The sequence below is a fragment of the Aulonocara sp. 'chitande type north' Nkhata Bay genome, linkage group LG9, assembly GCF_057382095.1.
Source record: "Aulonocara sp. 'chitande type north' Nkhata Bay isolate Kocher_YH1m ecotype deep benthic linkage group LG9, A_spYH_male_GT1.1, whole genome shotgun sequence".
Classification (NCBI taxonomy): domain Eukaryota; kingdom Metazoa; phylum Chordata; class Actinopteri; order Cichliformes; family Cichlidae; genus Aulonocara; species Aulonocara sp. 'chitande type north' Nkhata Bay.
The window spans coordinates 19,150,648-19,170,100 of record NC_141352.1 but is presented as its reverse complement, the minus strand read 5'-3'; the positions used below and the strand labels follow the sequence as shown (position 1 = coordinate 19,170,100).

The 19,453-nt window shown below is 43.0% G+C and overlaps 2 protein-coding genes across 5 annotated transcripts in view; both read right to left on the bottom strand.

Moving 5' to 3' along the window:
- Window positions 1-203: 203 nt before the first annotated feature.
- cry-dash (cryptochrome DASH) lies at window positions 204-5,706 on the bottom strand. Its single transcript, XM_086306345.1, has 14 exons — window positions 5,382-5,706; window positions 4,027-4,199; window positions 3,566-3,659; window positions 3,351-3,481; window positions 3,109-3,257; window positions 2,910-2,998; window positions 2,732-2,805; window positions 2,529-2,618; window positions 2,360-2,439; window positions 2,207-2,266; window positions 1,946-2,103; window positions 1,714-1,833; window positions 1,348-1,524; window positions 204-721 (listed from the first exon to the last, which is right to left on the bottom strand). The coding sequence occupies exons 1-14, from the start codon at window positions 5,442-5,444 to the stop codon at window positions 614-616; spliced, it is 1,566 nt and encodes a 521-aa protein (XP_086162471.1). The 5' UTR covers window positions 5,445-5,706; the 3' UTR covers window positions 204-613.
- A 1,668-nt stretch (window positions 5,707-7,374) lies between these two features.
- The window catches only part of map3k22 (mitogen-activated protein kinase kinase kinase 22), a 41,267-nt gene continuing 29,188 nt past the window's right edge, over window positions 7,375-19,453 (bottom strand). For 3 of the 4 annotated variants that reach the window (XM_086306337.1, XM_086306338.1, XM_086306339.1), the window contains exons 9-18: window positions 18,718-18,851; window positions 18,089-18,162; window positions 16,441-16,502; window positions 14,956-15,027; window positions 14,277-14,429; window positions 12,961-13,109; window positions 12,724-12,855; window positions 11,629-11,758; window positions 10,197-10,374; window positions 7,375-9,569 (exon numbers count right to left, since the gene is read on the bottom strand). In XM_086306337.1, the coding sequence (XP_086162463.1) occupies window positions 9,341-9,569; window positions 10,197-10,374; window positions 11,629-11,758; window positions 12,724-12,855; window positions 12,961-13,109; window positions 14,277-14,429; window positions 14,956-15,027; window positions 16,441-16,502; window positions 18,089-18,162; window positions 18,718-18,851 (1,313 nt within the window). In that variant the 3' untranslated portion in view covers window positions 7,375-9,340. The remainder of the gene's footprint in view (window positions 9,570-10,196; window positions 10,375-11,628; window positions 11,759-12,723; window positions 12,856-12,960; window positions 13,110-14,276; window positions 14,430-14,955; window positions 15,028-16,440; window positions 16,503-18,088; window positions 18,163-18,717; window positions 18,852-19,453) is intronic. The other variant, XM_086306340.1, reaches the window with a different exon arrangement.

Below are 19,453 nucleotides of genomic sequence, written 5' to 3'. Positions count from 1 at the left end.
TTTTATTTTTAAAACACCGACATTATTGTTATTACTATTACTCCTGCGACCACAAGAGAAGAGAGCTTGTCAAGGATAAATGAAAGTTCTCACAGGAGCGAGCTCCACTGAAAATAAATAGACACGCACATTTTCTGTTCCCGTTTACTCTCATCTGTATAGCTGCTCAGAAAGAGCGGACTGACTTCCTTGCTCTGATAAATGGAGGTCAAGATTTAGTGCATCAGATAGCAACTTTAATATAGCCGTTTTGTAACCATCACACATAAAGCAAAAACAAAGTATAAATGCACAGAAAACCTGCAAGAACAAAGTAACAGTAATCTGTTCAAAACATCATATGAGGTCATTACAGGTGATTCTGAATCATAAAAAAAACACATTGTGGTTTTTCACAGTCGCTGCATAGCCGGAAACACAGCGAAGGATCCATAGAAGGCCCTTGATGTGGCAATTTTCTACAGAACTGATGGCCTGATCAGTGAAGTTAAAGCACCGTAACATGTGCTTCCTCAAATCCTCATTCTTCAGCTTCCCTGAATCAATACATCAACGTGCCAGACAGATTTTCATGGAAACAGTTCAAGATTAAATCAGTGGAGCGTCCACGTGTTCACAGGTTCTTGCTTCTGGAGAAGTAGAAGTCGATGCCTCTGTCCCGATGCTGTTTGGGGGTGTGAGACGGGCCTTTCTTTCCTCTTGGTGAAGGTCCTGTGCCACCCTGAAGAAAAGAAAGAAAGAAAAAAACTTTTTTAAAACTGCATAAAAGAAAATACACACAATTAAAAATAAAATAAGGAAAGAAATGTAGAATTTGTTTTCAAATACATCTGAGGGATGGCAAGATATTTCACTGGGTAGAAAAGACACAAAAACAATGTTATGTCACAAATTATATTAACATTTTTTTATTTTCTAAAACAACACAATGAACGTGTCGACCTCTTCTGATTTTAATAAATGAAACACTTTAAGGGGAAGTGTTTCTCTTGTTGCGGAACTGGTGACAACGTGACAAGGGGCCCCAAAATAGACTGGAGCAGCAGACGCTTTTCTATTTACTGAGATATAAGTGTATATTATTATTTATGGAAAGTTTAGTTTAAGTTTAGATAAAGCTGAAGAGTAACATGTAGTAATATCTGCCAGATACATGTAGTGGGTTAAAAGTGCAATTAGGCCTTAGAGCTGTAGTAGATAAGAAGTACAAGAACTAGAACGTACAAACAATAGTGGAGTAAGTCTATTTATATCTAAGCGCTTTTATTTGCAGCAGTTATGGATTAAACACTAATATAGCAGCACTACACAATCACACTAACTACTTCCCTTCCCCCAGACACCCACCGCTTTCTTGTTAATGTGTCTGCTCCATTCAGGTGCCGTAACAATGGGAGCGGGATAGGTGTCGCCGAGGGTCACATGAGCGTGGGCCAGCGCAGCGTTGCTGAGTGACCATGGTGTGTGCACATCACCTCCTCTGATATTCTGCAACTCTGGAACCCACTGTCGGACGTAATCTCCCTGAAAGACAAACGCAAACCGATGAGTCAAAACTGATTTCCTCACATTTTGCCCTATTTTTAATCTCAATAATAAAACAGCAAAGCCTGCACAACAGGTGACTCAGCAGTTTTGTCTTGAAGCGCAAAAGGTAAAGTTTTAGACAAATGTCAAAAGGAAATGAAACGGTGTTTACTTTGTCAAACGTACATTATTGTCATAGTCGAGGCCTTGTTTGATCATGTTGAACTTCCTGTTCTCTCTGGGGTCATTTCCAATCCCAGCGCTGTACAGCCAGTTACCATAATTGCTGCAGACATCGTGGTCGATCTTTGTAAGGAACATTTAAAAAGATGAGTTTTGTATTAATATCTGAATATTATATTCTTAAACAACTAAGCTTTGAAATAATTTATAAAGATAATAAACAACTACTGCTTACCAGAAGGGACTCAAACCACTCAGCTCCCATCCTCCAGTCAAGGCCCAGATCCTTTGTGAGGAAGCTAGCGACATTTTGACGCCCCCTGTTGGACATAAAGCCGGTCGCTGCCAACTCCCTCATGTTGGCGTCAACAAAAGGCACTCCGGTGCATCCCTCTGTACGTTCCAGTTGCACATAAATTCACCTTTATATTCATATACTATACGTACTGTTTCAGTTCAAAGAATAATTCATGCAGGATGAGTGAAGAGCACAAACCTTTCCATGCATCAAATAGCTTCATGTCCTTTTTCCATGGCACAGATTTGTCTTGAAGTCCTGAGTTGAAGTCACAGTGACATGAAATATACCTTTTCATGCAGACAACAACAATAATAATAAAAGTAACATAAAAACATCAGCTTACTGTACCTTTGACCTGAAAAATCCTATTTCCGTACTTCACACTCACAAACCTGAAGTAGTCCCTCCACAAAAGCTCAAAAATTACCCTGTAGGACAGCAGGGAAGCTCATCAGATAGGGAAAAAATAAAATATGACAAATATAGATTTTCACATATCACCAGCCTGTGTGCTCACCAATATGTGCTCTGATTAGCTGTCCGCTCCTTCTCGTACTGCTTGATCTGATGATAAATATATCTGGGTGAAATGCAACCCATTGCCAGCCTGCAGGATACCAAAGCTGCACCATTAGACAGAATCACGGGAATTACCTCAATGAAATATTAAACTCCATGTAGCAAAGTGGAGCAGAGAGGCAGTGATACATTTGTACTCACCAAGGTGAAAACTTGGTGGAATAATCCACACCGATTAAACCGTTACGAGTCTCTTTGTACGTTGCAACTGCATCCTTTAAAACAGACATCATGGAGGATCTTTAATAGATCATCTGGGATTTTTTTTTCTCCATAGTTCTCTAAACAGCAGCTAATGTAAAACACATTTTGCACTCACAGTGTCCCAGAAATAGTGTTTAAGTCTGGCCAGGGCGTGACTCTCCCCACCACTGCAGGGGAAGGCTGAGCGAGGATCAATCACAGGCTCTGGAAGGGGAAAAGTGTTTCATGATTAGGCTTCTTTAGACATAATAAACATCCTGAATCATAAACACATAGAATAAATGCGCGGACATGTGTCTTGGTGGATTGTTCACCTGTCTGTTGCAGGTCCTCTGCTGTAGGAATGGCTCCTTCCTCGAGGCCTGGAGGAAGGGGATTTAGCTTCTCTGGGGTTGAGAAGACCGGCCTCACCCTGCCCTCGCTCTCCACTGCCTTTCTGAACTGAGTGTACACATCAGGAAGCCTAAAAACAGAGGGAAATATTACAAGGCACTTCTTAACCTGCAGTGTATCTTTTACAAAAAGGGTAGCTTCCTCTCTGTATCTGCTTTCACACCTGGACATGTGGGGGAACGGAAGATCATCTCTGTGGTACAATGTAGAGCCCCAGCAGGTATGAACTTTGACCTTCATCTGTGCACACACATCTTTTACCCTTTTCTCCACATTCAGCTCTTCTGAGGTAACCTGTAGAAAAAGCACATGATGGTGAAAACCACGCTCCAATGGCCAGACAGCACTTTTGCTGTTATCTGTAATATGAGAGAGCACCTCTTCATGGAAAGCCACACTACTGACAGAGCCCAGTTGCCTGACGAGGTCTGCAACTACTTCCTCTGGCTTACCCCGTCTCACCACGAGATTGCTGTCAAACACACACACAAAATAAACACAGAGACACATATATAAGCCTCATTCCATGCCAGGCAAGCTGCATCCTGGGTAGAGTGCTAGTTGACAGGAAAAAGTGATGGGAACAGTGTGTGCAGAAGCAATGCTAATATAAACATAACCGCTGTAAGTCCAGGTGCGTCCTGATCCTGTTACACGTATCAATTCAATCCTAGAAAGCCAAGGCCAGTGTCTTCACTGAGTTAACAATAACATGATAGAAAAGTAAACTGATCTCTTATAAACCTTTCATAGAGACTGAGTTAGCGACAGTGTAGCAAAGGCGAAACTTGACAGTGGGGTTAGGTAAAGAAAAATCTTGTGAGTGATAGTTTTATTACCTGCCTTTGCTGATCAGTGTGTTTCTGAGGTCTCTGATACTCTCCAGTAAGAAGCGCAGACGGAAAGGCCCAGTCTTTGGTAAGCTGTAGTTGTAAGTGCCCACATAGTGTCTGGGGTCGAAGCAGTACAGCGGGACTATGTGTTCAGCGTTTCTTTGGGCCCAGTGGAAAAGCTGCATATCGAGCATACAATAAACATACTGCAGCAATTATGTGAAACAGCACATTTGATTTTACGATAGAAACACCTTTGACTATTGATATGGATGGTAGAGGTGGGCTTGTTTCTGTCCTCCAAGTAGAGTATGTGACTCACTGAATTGTGTTAAATAAATACATTTTGTGTGCTTTTGAATTGTTTTTCTATTTGCTGTTGCTTTCTTAAGTTGCTGTACATTTAACCACTCAGTACCACCCTAGATATGGTTTACTTTATAAAAAAAGAAAAGAAAAGAAAAGAAAAGAAAACCTAATAAACGAAAATTGAATTTAATATTAAAAATTCCCTGAAAGTTAGCAAGCATGCTCAATGGTTCAGTTTTATATATATTTCTTTTTTTTTTCTTTTTTTAAATTCTAACTAGATGTCACAAGTTTGTGGAAGCTTGTTTCCACCACCGGGGGGGAAATGCCAGGCAGAACCAATGTTTTCTACAGTCATTGGGCAGAGTCCAAATTTGGAATTTATTTTCGAGTAAGTCGAAGTTTCGAGATACGTAACTCGAATTTTTAAGCTATTAAGTCAAGATACTAACTCGAAATTTTGATTTATTTATGCAATTTTTGCAGCTGCAAAAATAACCTTCGATAGTGTTAGATCAGTGGTTCTTAACCTGGGTTCGATCGAACTCTAGGGGTTCGGTGAGTCGGTCTCAGGGGTTCGGCAGAGCCTCCGCCGTGACATGCACGGCTCATTTTGTGCACCAGTAAAAACATATGTATGTCTTGAATTTGAAAAAAATCTTATTTTATTTTCACTAAAGAGGGGTTCAGTGAATGCGCATATGAAACTGGTGGGGTTCGGTACCTCCAAAAAGGTTAAGAACCACTGTGTTAGATACTTAAAACAGGATAGGGGTTAAAAAGCAGTCAAGTTTAAAAATTAAAAGTGTGTAATCATTAGTTTTGGGGAACATGCTTTTATTCTGGAGGTCTTGTACCGGTAGTAATACCGCTGTAACGTGGCTGCAGGCTATATTGGAGTTATTGTAATTTTAATGTCGACGTTAACATGTTTAAACAATTTCTTTAATGTCGTCAACAAATCAAATAATTAACATGCGAAGTAATCGTGTTTTTTTAAAACATTTAAGTTTAACAACGTCGCACTTTTTTCTACAAACTCATGTTCTTACCTCGTTGTCGTGGAGACGCAAGTCGTTTCTTAGCAAACATATTACTGTACGGGAGGAAGACATGTTTGCTTTGTTTCCACCACAGCAGCAATAGTCTTGTTTTAAGCACTGAGGAAGAGAGACCTCGGTGTCAGAGAGTTGTACCTCCCGGGTTAGCGTCAGTTGTCTCTTCGGCGGCTCCTCTCTGGCAGTCACGTTTTCAGACACGACGTTACAAAACGGCAGGTTTTGTAAGTTGGTTTTCTAACAGCTGCTCCGACAGTGTTGGTGTTAATCGTTTTTAGTCAAAATTATCTAACTATTTATATTGTGTTATTTTCAAATTAGGCTTTATACTGGCATTTAAAAAAATAAATCATATTTCGTATTGTCTTTGGATAACTAAGTAGTGTGTTTGTGTGTTGCCTTTTCTTATACCGTCTTATGAAAATATGGTCCTAACCATGAGTTTGCAGAGTTGAAGAAAAGCTATTTTATTGAGTCTTAATTGAATTGAATATACATACACAATTTTAAATTACATCCCATTTTTTCTTTAAAACAGAGTTACCATGTAATAGGGATGTGTCTGTTATAACTATTAACTATTATTCAGTTAGACTGACATATAAAAACAACAAAGTAATAAAAACGTAAGGCACAATTACAAAAGGTTCAGTCATTTAACCGAGCCTCTTACAAATGACGTCACAAAGCCCCCATGTGTCTACACCCATAGCCATTAGGTCCACAAAATAATTTATAAAGCTGTTCTGTAATATATAAAAGTACATATCAACAGCTGGAGATCATCTATGACAAAAACAATCATGCTGTGTCCTTTACTCCCATCCACTTTATCTTGGTGCCAAAAGAAACTTTTGATTTTGATAGGTCACATCACATGTGCCCAGTAAGAATACATATGTAAACAGCACAAATAGTAATAAGCGTAATACCCTTACCGTTACGATTATGAAGGGATCCATGGAGAATTTTCTTCTCTGTAAGAGATTCAGAAAAATTTGAGAACCTGTGATCTAAATAGAAAAGAATTAAGCAAGTGGGTGAAATAAAATGCACACTCATGGCCACTTTATTCCTGTCCAGCTGCTTGGAATGGAAACATATAATCAGCTATGTGGCTGTTATTCATTTAAGGATGGTCAAGAATACCTGCAGGAGTTCAAACTGAGCATCAGAATGGGGAAGAAAGGCTGTTTAAATTATTTGAACGTGGCATGGTTGTTGGTGCCCGACAAGCTGGTCTGAGTATTTCAGAAACTGCTAATCTACTGGGATTTTTCCACACAACCATCCCTACTGTTTACAGTTATGGAAGACCATGCTGAGTGCTACTCTTGTCGAAAAAGAACAGCAAATTGAACCTGCAGTTCACACAGGCACACTGAAACAGAACAGATTAGAAAAATATTTCTTGGTCTTATGTGCCTCAATTTCTGTTGATATTTTGATGACAGGGTCACAATTTGGTGTAAACAGCATGAAAACATGGATCGAACCTGCCCAGCAGTTAAGCGCAGTCGTGGTGTAATGGTGTGGGGGATTTTTTTTGATACACTTTTGGCCTTTTTAAGAATTGTTTAGATACCAGAGTATTACTGCTGACCATGTCCATGCCTTTATGACCACAGTGTACTCATCTTCTGATGGCTGCTTCCAACAGGATAACACAGCATGTCACACACCTCAGATCATCTCAGCCTGGTTTCTCTAACATGACAATGAGTTCACTGTACCCAAATGGCCTCCACAATCATCATATCACAATCCAATAGAGCACCTTTGGGATGTGGTGAAACAGGAGATTCCCACCATGGAGGTACAGCTGCCAAATCATAAGCCCAATAAGAAAGTTGTTGGTAGAGTCCAAAAGAAAATATCAATTTCAGCATTCAACCATCCATCTATCAATCATGAGATCACAACTATAAATACATACATTAATGGGGGAAAAAAAGTGTCATAAAAGTCAACTTTTAATTCAATTTGCAAATTATAAAAAAATCATTGTGAAACATAGTCTTAAGACCTTCAATTTATTAAGTTAAATGTACAAAAGTTCAATGACTTGATACATTTCATGTTTCAAGGCTTTGTCATTCAGACCAAACAAACTCCGTCCCATTCGAAAGCCTCCCAGTCTGTTCATCCTGCCTACCTTCTCTTAAAAGAGGCAACCATTCATTCTCCTGTCTAAATCACAGTACAATCTACTGTATAACGTAGCTATTTCAAATAGATTTTGTTTATAATGTAAAAAGAAATTTCATACAAAAGTGCAGAACAATATGTATGTACAGTATAATCTTTTGTTGGTTTTTCCATATAAAAGATTTTCAGCTAATCCTGCGTGTGCTTTCTACTAAACAGCCGCTCGCCTTACAAGGAAGCTCTCTGCTTTGGCAGTGAACGTTTGTGTTTGCAAGCACACTCAGGTAAGGCACTAAGGGTTGAAAAGATTGGATCGTCATTCTTTTAAGTGCCTGTGTGTTACAGCAAGTCACGACACCTCCGACATCGACCCCCCCACCCCACAGTTAAACTTTCATTTCATCTCCACTTTAAAGAACACATCATTCCACTCCATCCTTCCAACTCAATGTTTTGTTTTTTTTGGCAACTTGTAATAATAAGCTCCGCCTCACATGACGTCACAGAGACCACGGTGTGCCGTCAAAGTCATTAAGAGACCCATTCGAGATGGCGTGGAAAGCTAAATAAAGGCGTGGGGTGAAGTTACAGCAAAAATATAAACAAGACGCTTCCTTCGGTCTAATTTCACAATCTTTAAAAAAAATTATTAAAAAAAAAAGTGACGTTAATGCGTCCGATTTGGTCTGTGCACAAAGCTGCCATAACACAGGAAAGGCTATATGGGGCTCTGAGGTGGCAAAAAAAGTCAGACATGACTAATACTGCACGTTTTCTAAAAGTTATCGAAAGGTTTCAGTCTCTGCAACGTTTCTTTGGCCACTTCTGAATGGAACAAGGCTCGCTGCATGGGAGGATGGAATGACAACAGTAGTGTTGGTATTGCTTAAGAGACATTGCACACGAATGCGCAAAAACAGTTCGCTTCTTCTTTTTCTTCTTTTACACTGAAACACAATTCTCAATAATATATAAAAAAAAAATGCATCAAATAGAAAAATATCTCCTCGGCTGATTATCCTGCACGTCGGAAATGTTTCAATGCATGATATCAAAAAGTGCAACATTGACAATCCTTCCTAAAATGGGCTTGTTTTTGTGAGTGCTTATGAAAGCAGGGTACTGGTGACCCTCGCAGACGTTATAAAAGACATTCTTACTTACAAATTCTTATTGTAAGGCGTTGGCAAAAAATACATTTACATTTTGTTTTTAAAAAATCACAATAGACATCTCATCTGCTAGGATGACTTTATATGCATCATAGAAAAATATTTTACCATCTTAAATTCTGCCCACAGCTTTCTTTAGGCTGATAAGAAACTTACAGTACGGTCACGTGTGATCAATGTAATCACAATTACGTCTCCTCGATCCCGAGACGCTGTTCTGCAGCAGTAAGTGGGTGTAAAGTGATACCTAAAGGTTGAGACGCGACACTTTGCTCTAACCTTGGTCACTTTTCCTGCGCTTGTTAAAAGGACAGCAGTCTGGAGCTTGTGAGACTGCCTTCTTGTTAGTGCCCTCCTGAGGGAACACCATGCAAAACCTCAGAGGACTCTGGAGGTCTTAACAGCAGTCACCCTTCCCTCTCAGGGAATAGTCCAGGTGGAGCTAGTAGGATGCAGGAGTCTCGACAAGGCAGACACTAGTGGTGGATAACAGGAAGTTGGGAGTGGTACTGAGCCCTGGAGCTTGGTGACGAGGGGAGGGGGCCCTGGGGATGGGACGGGCCGGAGAGGAGGGGATGCACCGGGGCCACGGAGGCCTCACAGGCAGGGAAGGGGAAGGGGATCCACAGGAGCTCAGAAGCTGCCCTGAACGAATGGGTGGCTGAGCAGAAAGTCTGCAGTGGGCCTCCACTTCTCCTCCACAAACACCTGCCGCAGGAAGTCCCTGCAAGCGTCGGACACACCCTCGGGAAGCGTGGGCTTTGTAGGCTGGGTGGCGATCTTAAAAATGGCTGCCATGGCTTCGTACTCGGCCCACGGGGGTTTCTGGGTCAACATCTCAACAACGGTGCAGGCGACACTCCTGAAGGAAAACAGCACAACAGGAAAAATGATTTGAATGGAGCTCGGCTTGTGTCTATTGTCTACCTTGCACCTCCAACTGTTGTGTCAAATACCAGAGTTAACCCTATGACACGAGCGCAAATCCAAACAAACTTATTCCAGTATTGTACTCTTTCTCTAAAGCTTGGAGCAACCAATTACGCCCTAGAACAATGGGCCCAAAAACTGCTGAATCTCACAAAAATCTACAGTTAACACTGTTTGGCAATGCAATGATACGTTAGTATATCTGGCTTCTTATCAAGTCTTTAAGTAAGCGCGCTCTCTTAGAAAACTGTATAAAGTGCTCTAATCTATCGGCACATACAGCCCTTATTTAAAGTTCATATTTATGTGAGTTTCTGAAGTAGCGTGTAACTAAAAAAGTTCATTTATTCCATTTATTACTCGACTGCATTTCTAATTTCAACGCCTCAGTGTGTTAAATATCAACAGTATTAGTAAACAGAGTGCATATCGCAGCAACTGATAACAATATCATTTATTGCTCAAGGTCATTTTATTGCTTTTGCTTTTACAGCGACGGCAGCAATCTGATATTGTTCGCCCCTTCAATCAATACAGTTCTATCTAATAATTTCCTTACCACACATCAGCTTTCCTCCCATATCCCTCCCCGTTGATGACTTCAGGGCTCATCCAGTAGGGGGTGCCAGTGACAGACTTGATGCCTGTACCAGACATGCAGATGGTCTGGATACGTTTGCTGGCTCCAAAGTCTCCCAGCTTCACGTTTCCCGAGGAGTCTCTCAGGATGTTAGCACCTGGTGGATCGAAACAAAACGAGCTTGAAAGTATTCAGGACTCTCCCGAGAGCTGTCAGACGCAAAGGGACGCTGACAATTTGGAGTTGCAATTATTGTTATGGGCAAAAAGTGATTGGTGCCAGCAATTCAAGCTGACGGAAGAAGGCAAAAGGTCTTGACTGTTTGGGTAACTGAATACTGGCAGACTTATTTTTAAAAAGCATATCTTTCAGCAGTCTTTATACAAATCCTGCGCTTAGTCAGCTACGCCAAACAGGGAAGTTTATCTTTCTTTCACTTTTCTCACACTGAGGAAAAAGCCTCGTTGGGTTCAGAAAATGAAATACTAAATAAACTGTCTGCTCCACAAGAGACACGTCGAACCTCAACACCCTTTCTCCTCCTATCTTAGTAATTTTCCGAATGTAGCTCTGTCTATCCCATTTCCTTCAGCCACGCCGCTTGTTTGATCGGTGACTAATGTGCACCACTTGCCACTCACCCTCCACCCCCACCAAAGAACTGGCAGGCTGCAAAAGAAGAAACTTGGAGGCTCAAACTATAACCTTTACTTTTTACTGCCCCGAGCTGCTTCTTCCACTGCCTGCACGTTTCCTGTACGTAGGACAACAGGTTCTCTGATAATTCCAGCCTTTGCAAATAAATTCAGAGAAACTTCCAGCTGGTCCGGAGTGAATGTGAACGTGCGTGTGGTGCCAAGCTTAAGTCCCTTTTTTTTTACTGCAAAAACAGAAATGTTCTGTGGTGAGATGAACACACCGTACATTACACGTGCAGAGCCTTTTTGAGTGGAAAGATCACACCCACATGTGCTCTTCATAGAGCCCTGCCTGGTCCTGTGAGACCGACTATCTTTTTCCCCCACCAGACAGTATATTCCCCTCTTTCTTGGCCGCCGCTTAACGACCCAGTAACTCCCAAAGCTGTGGGCAGCCAAACCAAAACCTTTCCGTCCGGTGCTGAGCATTTTTAGAACAGCCAGTTTCACCAGCACGAAGCCTAATATATCTCAAAGGGGAGTTGAAAATAGCACATTTTTCCAGGCACGTTCTGCAGACGACGAATGACCAAATGAGGAAATGTCAACCCGAATGAAAATGAATGAATCTGTAGTTTTGACCCCCCGCCTATTGCAGCAGCTACTGCTATAGGACCCCATTGAAAAAAGCATTTCCAAGTGTGAGTGTTTGCCGGTTACAAATCCAATTAAAATCCAACCTTGGCCTTTTTCAAGCTTGCGGCTTCATTTACCTTTGATGTCCCGGTGTACAATCATGTTGCTGTGCAGGTAGGAGACTCCTTGGAGGATCTGCCTGGTGTATCTCTTCGTCACCTTCTCCGTCAGGGCTCCGTAGGCTTTTAGCTGGTCTTTTATCGAGCCCTACAGAGACAAACAGAAAGCCTGTGAGCGAATGAATGGATGGGACGGACACGCATGCGAAATTAGAGAAAAATCTACATACACTTATTTTTCTGGAAAACGTGGGTGTTCCAGCTAATTTGTTTGGGGTTTATTTGTGAAAGCAGCCAATTCTCAAGGCCAAAAACCAAGAATGTAAGCATATAACGTGCTGACAGAAGTCTGTTGACTGACTTTGAGTCCAAACTGCACCAGTGAGCTGCATTTCCTTCAATTTCCTGTTTTCCGCTCCTCCTGGGGACACGGCAGGAGCTAAGACCTGATCCTGTAACACCTGTGACGCACTTTAGGACTTGCGGTGAAAACAAAACCTCTGCCTCCTCACTTTCAGCTGTCAACGGGACACCTTAGGAGCTCTCGGGGTCTCTCCGAGGGACACACGGCCCTCCCTCCCTCGGGCCATTAAAGTGTTATCGGTCAGGCGCAGCAGTGAAGCCGTGCCACGCAGCCACACAAAAGCTTGGCTCTGTCACCTCCTGTCTTGCTTCTGCCAACTCTGGCGAAACATAAACATTTCCAATTTCCAGACAATGTGTGACTAAGACACTCAGCGTCTCTGGGAAATTTAAAAAAAAAATAGCTCAGGAAATATTAAAAGCAGGCTCGGGGACAGGGTCCGCAGGCGACAGTAGCTCATTAAAGTTGCTCATTTAGGGAGAATATGATCTCATAAAATGAGCTGTTCTGCTGACATCAACTGCGTGGAGGACATGTTTGTTGACAGCTGGTGACATTTCTAAATAGATTCTAGCAGATGTGGCTGGTAAGGGTTTGATTTTAATGTTTGTGTTAAAATGTCTCAGTACCTATCTTTATAACCAAACCAAGTCCGGCGCGCACATTCTCAGACGTTAATTGTTCTTTCGAAATTTAAGGGCTGCTCGAGTGTGATTAAATTTACTTAAAATGTCCCGCAGAATACACACCCCGGGCATGAACTCGACAAAAATGGTGAGTTTTCTCTGGTCGAGGTCTCGAAGGCAGCCGTAGTACTGCACAATCCTCTCGTGACGCAGATTCTTCAGCAGCTGAATCTCACACTCCAGAGCATTCACTTCCTGCAGCAGAAAAACCAAAGTTAGAGTCTTCAATTTATTAAAAAAGCCCATCGTATGCCATCAACTTCATGCAAATCCAAACAGTTTTGATATATTTCCCCTCACCTTGCTGGTTTCTTGACAGTCGGGATCAAACGGCACCTGCTTGGCGGCCAGCTCGCGGCCTGTGTCGGCATCGTAGCAGAGGTAGACCTCCCCGAACGCTCCTCGTCCCAGCAGCTTTCCCTGTCTCCAGTTGACTGGCGCCCGTGGTGCTGCAGAAATGAAACGCCAGACTATGAGTCCCCCCCTCAGTAATTAATTGTGTTGCTAAGCCTCCTATGACAGCCAGCTTCTCTATGATATACGGATCTGAGAGCATGTTTATAAAAATAAAAAAAACTAAAGCAAACGTCAAACTCCACTGATCACACATCAACTTCACCGAGACCAGACGTTAAGCGCACCGCAATTTGTTAAATCACTCCCACTGCAGACCCTTCTTAGACTGGGGAAACCCCAGATATCACAGTCAAGCAGTGGAACCGCAACCCACCAACAGACACACAAACTGTGAAAGCCTAGAAAGCTCATCTGCGCGGCTCCCACGTTCTCAGGCTCAGACTCCGGGACTTTGTTTTGGAACCAGCAGGCTTCTCTGTGGCTGCGTTAGACTGTTTGGTCGCGCGTGGGTGAGACGGACACCAGAGACCGACACATCGACCACAGACTTATGAGCCAAGCTTTGGTATTATGATGAAGACAGTTTCTGGGCAGGATGTATAGACTAAATGAGGACAGATGTGATTAGTAAGCCCGTAAAACGGCTTAATTTGGACGATGAGGGGGGAATTCTGCCTGTGACATACAGTACGACTGTGCATTACATCTATCCTCATTGATATATATTATACATTACAATGCATCTGTATAAGGAAGATACAACCCTGAAATAGTGGAACTGCAAAAGTTTTATCTTGAATCATTGAAATCAGTCATTCCTCTGTTTAAATTAGGAACCATCTGATCAAAGTGGAAGTGAACAACACCGCAAATCAACAGTTTAGTCAACACATAATTATGTGGAAGCTATTTTTCTCACATTTTTCAGTCACTTTCACACTAAAATACTCCAGTTTCAGCCTCTCTGCTGTGAGGAGTTTCTGCTTTTCTCTGTTTTATGCGATCGAGAATGCAAGTACAGTATTTTTTTTTTTAAGTAGCTGCTTAGTTTTCAAAGATTAAATGCCTAATATTTAATCAAGCGAATGATCAGCACATGTCCACTAACAGTTGGATTGCCCGTGTCCATTTTTTGTATTTATATTGAGGTCATCGATAGCAATTGGTCACATGAGCCAAACACACAACTATTACAGATTATTTTACAGTGTCGAGCACACGTTCCCCCTGTTTCAAAAGATTTCAAGTGAATCACTTACACTTGGCTGTACCTCGCTGGGAGCTTTTGCCCAGTGAGCGCAGATCGCTGTACTGCAGCGTGCTGTCTCCATTATAGCTTCGAGTGCGGCTGGAGGGAACCAGCTGAAAAAGATTCTCCTGCGGCATGAAGCTCCGCGGAAGTGTCCTACGTCCTGAAAACACATAAACGAACATAATCAGACTTGTCATACACTTTACTCTTGATTGCATTGTGAATCTGTTTTCACACAGTTAACTTCACAGGTGCAGTGCATAAAGTCTGCTCTTGGCCGAAACGTGAGGCCAGCCAGAGCAGACTGCCTTTCGCCACTCCATCCCACTTCCCTTCAGACAGGAAGCAGGGCGCTGTGTTTTTATACAAGCTTGGGTTCACCGCAGGGAAACGTAAATCACTGCTAGCCAAGGTTAGCCTCTGAGTAAGCAATTACTAGCAGCTGCCTGAAACAGCGAGCCAGCAGTGTAATAAATCTCCACGAGGTGCAAAGAAACTCTCTAAAAGAGGATAATATTTCAAAATATCTTGTTTGAAAGTAAGAAATATGCATCTGAAGTTAGAAGACTGTGACCACACTGCAGGACAAAGAGTGGTCTGTGTCCGTGTTGTTCTATAGACATGTTCTGTTGTTATTTCTGTGTAACAGCGCTGTTGTAATTGTTTAAGCAAAGCTGGTTTCTTACTATCTCCGTAATCCTTGCTGCGATTTGGCAATTGGAACTGGCGTGGGAAAGTCCCTCCTTTTCCATGACGACCTGAAAAGAGAGGATTGAGGCAGAGAGAGGTGTCAGCAAGTAAAATAAAGCCTCAACAATTAGTCTCGCATTGCACCCAAATGACAGAAACAATGCTTCTGGATTCACAGTTATGCGTTTATCCACTTTTTAAGTCTAATAATGGCGGTTTAAATGCTTGGACGGGCACTCAAGACACTGCATTCCCATTTTTGCTCATCCCTGATGTGTCAAATCCAGCTGTGAAGCAGCAGAATGGAACGCGGCTCTTTGCACGCTGAACGGGGCCGCCTCCCTGCAGCCAATGCGGAAACTGAAAGCAGCTTGCGTGCGCTAGCTTAGCATTAGCTCTGAACAGTGGAGCAGTAACTAAAGGTGGGGTGTGGGGGGGCTGACGCATGAGAGCACTGACACTCTCCCCCCTCACACAGCAAACACACAATAAACGGAGAGGAGCGGAGCCACTTGGAATTGAAAGCAGCTGTTCTGTCAGATGACTGCCTCCCCTCATGCTGTTTTTGTGGCTGTATCCCATGGATACCGGAGTTATTTTTTGTGTTTGGCAGAGTGGGATGGAGAGGAAAAATCTACTCACAGGGAATGGTAAACAAATACTGTAGCCCTCAGCAGAAGGGCCACACAGCTTTACATCTGGGAGGGTGGTGCGTGTGTGTGCAAGCACGTGCTTGTGTACCCAAGTGGGTCTTCAAGTTCTGCTGCAGCTACAGTATGACGTTCCCTCATCGGCACAGACAATGTGCAGAACTCTCTTTTTTTCATTTACAGCATGGGGGGAGCTGAAAGGGGAAAGAGAAATGGCCAGATTGAGAGAGCCAATGCAGCTTCTCTGTTCACGGAGGCTAGTTTGGCTTTATCTCTCATCCTGCTTCATTTGATCTGCCTTCTGAAGGAAAAGAGGACAGACCGGGACCCCAGGGACAGAGACGAGATGAGCAGGGGGCCATTGAGAAGAGAGGGGAAGTGATCATGCTGCGGCAGGGCAGCAACATCTATTAAGATGGGATGAGGTAAAACAGAAAAAGGCAGTGAATAAAGGGGTCTGTACAGGGGGAGTGTATGGAAGATAGCAAAGGAAGAGACGCAGTACTATCTTACTTCACCGCCTCATCAAACTTAAGAAACACAGCCGAGATTCACCACAACCCATTGTTCATTTTACAGATACAGCCCTAAAATAATATAATCTCCACTTTCATTAGCATTCTCTTCAAGGGGAAACACTCTAGATAAGCAAGAGCCTCTCCTGTAAAACTGAATGTGGAGCTATAAGAACCACAGCAAAAAGTAAGAACAGACAAAGCCTCCAAATAACGAACACGCTTTTTATACCTCTCTTTGTTTGGCAGCTGGGGGCTGAGAAAAAGACATTTTTAGAATTGGAGAGAAACTGCTGCAAGATTTGTCCCCTCTTACCTTTGTATTCGAAGTTAAGGTTCAGGTAATTATTGTCACGGGTGTTCTGTGAGTAAGGAGGGCTGAAATGACAGAAAGCATGAAGGGAAAGTTGAAAATTTTTTTGCTCTTTTAGTTGCTAATTTCCCCTTATCTTCAAACAAAGTCTGGCTACAGCTGCTGGCCTGATACATCAGAATGGGGCTCGACTGCAAAGCGGCACAAAACGCAGGGAATGGCTTTAGTATTCAAACTATCTTCCTGTCACTCACAGCTGATGTAAAACAACAAAGTGGCAAAATTTGAAAAGTTGAGCTCTAGGAAGATTTGTGGACTCACAAAGTCAAACTGCTCGCCACTGAACTAGCAGCAATATAACATATGTCACTAAATGTCTGTATGTGCATCCAACCTCTCTCCCTCCCTGGACATTTCCAACAAGCCCCGTCCCGACGAACCGACAGAGAGTGACGTCTCTGTTGACCGCAGGGCGGCGCGGGGCCACGAGACCCCTGGATAAGGGGCACGCATGCCCGTTCGCAGGGAAAAGTTCCATGCACTCGTTTCCTGCCATTGTTCTGCAGCCTGGAGCCCTGATAAGCCTCGTGCAGGTAGAACTGTTTCCGTCCTGCTCTCTCTCTGTCAGCTCCACGCTTGCTCGCTTTTATTCTCCCTTTGATTCAAATTCACTATTTTCTCTCCTCAGCCTTTCCCACTCTACTCTCACTCTTTCGCCACTTTTCATTTTCTGGCTCAGTTTTTCCAGCATGTTGCTTGCTCACTCTCTCACATCTCCCACTCAGTCTCTGTTTCTGTCTGTCTCTCACGCACTCTCTCTCGTGATAACGGAGGAATCCAGGCGTCCAGATAAGAGTTCTGTCGCTATGGCAACAGCAAAGTGACCCGATTCCTTTTCCACACAGACAAGCGGAGGAAGGGTCGCAGGGAAGCTACGCTGGTCTTTAGCACATTTACAAACTTTGCTAAAAGCCTCTGGCTGTTGCAACACAGGCGCTCACATCCAAGTGTGTACACAAGCACTCTGTGATACAAACCATGTCTCACAAGGACGTGTACACATATATATATATTACAGATTAATGAAGGAATCTGTATCTGTCAGTTTATGTGTGGCTGACAACCTCGTCCCATCTACTTAACAGCTGATCACACCAATCACCAGCATGTGAGCCATTTAGGCAACATCAATAAATTGCAGCTCCTACTGATAGCCTGAACTTAAGACGTTTAGGGAACAGCAGGAACTTAAAGAATCTACCGACTTTCTGCAGACATCTGGGGAACACTTTTAAGCCTCTGACATCAACACATAACCCACAAATGAGGTGTTTATCGTAACAATATGTTTAGTGCTGCTACAGAAAATAACCTTTATCACACACACTCCCCAATGTGCATGACTAGTCATGCATTTTCTTAAATGTGTGACTCTAGTAATGCACATGGATGACAAACCACATGAGAAAAAAAAAAGCTGCAGTAAACTTTGAGCACACTGGTTTAAAACAAACAAAAAAAATTAAAGAAGAAGAAAGAATTCAAGCCTGCTATCAGCTATATCGGCTGAAAACAGTGCACGTTCTTGAGTAGCCACTGTATAAATCCACAACGACGAGGGCTATAAATCACCCGCTCCATGATGACTCACCTGTCCAGTGCTTGATCTATTGACTGACAGCTGCTCGACAGCGAGTTGTCTGCACTCCCAAAGGGATCCAACATCTGACAGATACAATAACACAAGGAGACCGAGGGTCACGGAGCATGCAATCATACAGGAGAGAGCATACCAAGCAGTGCGGGTGGAGTTGTGCTTGTTACTGTCTCACGTCTTAAGAATTTGAAGGGGTTTGAATAATGTCTGACATCCTCTTTAAATACTGCACAGAAATGTTATATGTGGCTATATAGCCTTGTAAAATCAAATTAGTGCTAGTACTTCTGCTGCTGCTAACAATACAGGGCAATCCAGTATACGAGCAGAGTAAACAATGAATCACCGAAGACTGTTCAGACGATTAAATCTCGACAAAAACACAGTTCTGCCCAAGAGTTCAGCCTTCCAGTCAAGAATTCAAAATATTATATGGGAAAAGAATCTATGAAAACAGCCAATATTGGCCATTTCAGTGCATTAACTACAATAAATTAACTACATTTGGTTGAATAAATGTCAACCTGCCAAAGACATCAAAAAGATCTTTTTTCTGAAGTCTATTCAAACTTTTTCAAGAAGCAACAATGCATAAAGCATTTATTCGGCTGATGGACTCTTACACTTTGGTCTGGGTTTTCTGGGATGAACTCCCCTTCACTGTGGATGCTGGTGTAGGAGCCCTGGCGGGCGATCTGCTGCTGCTCCTCAGGGACGCTGCCTGGCGGCGGGGACGTCCGACCTGTGTGGAGGGAACCTGAAAGTGACGAAAAGAAGCACCAGGGGCGGCCAATAAAAGAGAGGGGAATGAAACAATTAAAGTTGAGCGGATGAGTAATGCAAAAGGTGGAAGGGGGGAGGTAAATGAGAGCGAGAGGAGAAATTGAGAAGTGGAGGGAGTGCGGGAAGATGAAGAGATGGGAACGAGGGACAGAGGGGAGAAAACGGCGTCACAGTGTTATTCATGGGTACGAGTTCAGCAGTGCCAGGACTGCGAGAAATGATTTACTAAACTACACTGCCGCCACCTCTAACCTCAATTACTGTGACGAATGCTCTCCTGGCTGAGCTGCGGCGGAGACTGAGCGCTCGTCCTTGTCACGGTAAAAAGATCTACTGAAACTATCGCAGACTGGGCTGACAGGAATACTGAAACAGCGCAGAGAGGCTAAAAGGCACTAAGACGAATAGAAGCGTTGGAAATACGATCAAAGTCTTGTTGTTTGACTGAAGGCTGCAAATTACAACCGCTTTGTCTCGACTGTTCAGCTTTTCTGCCTCTTTCCCCCTGACGCCACAGTCTGCTCCCATACGTCATCGAGGTACCCGGGTTCACATCTCGTCTTCACTCAGCCGTAC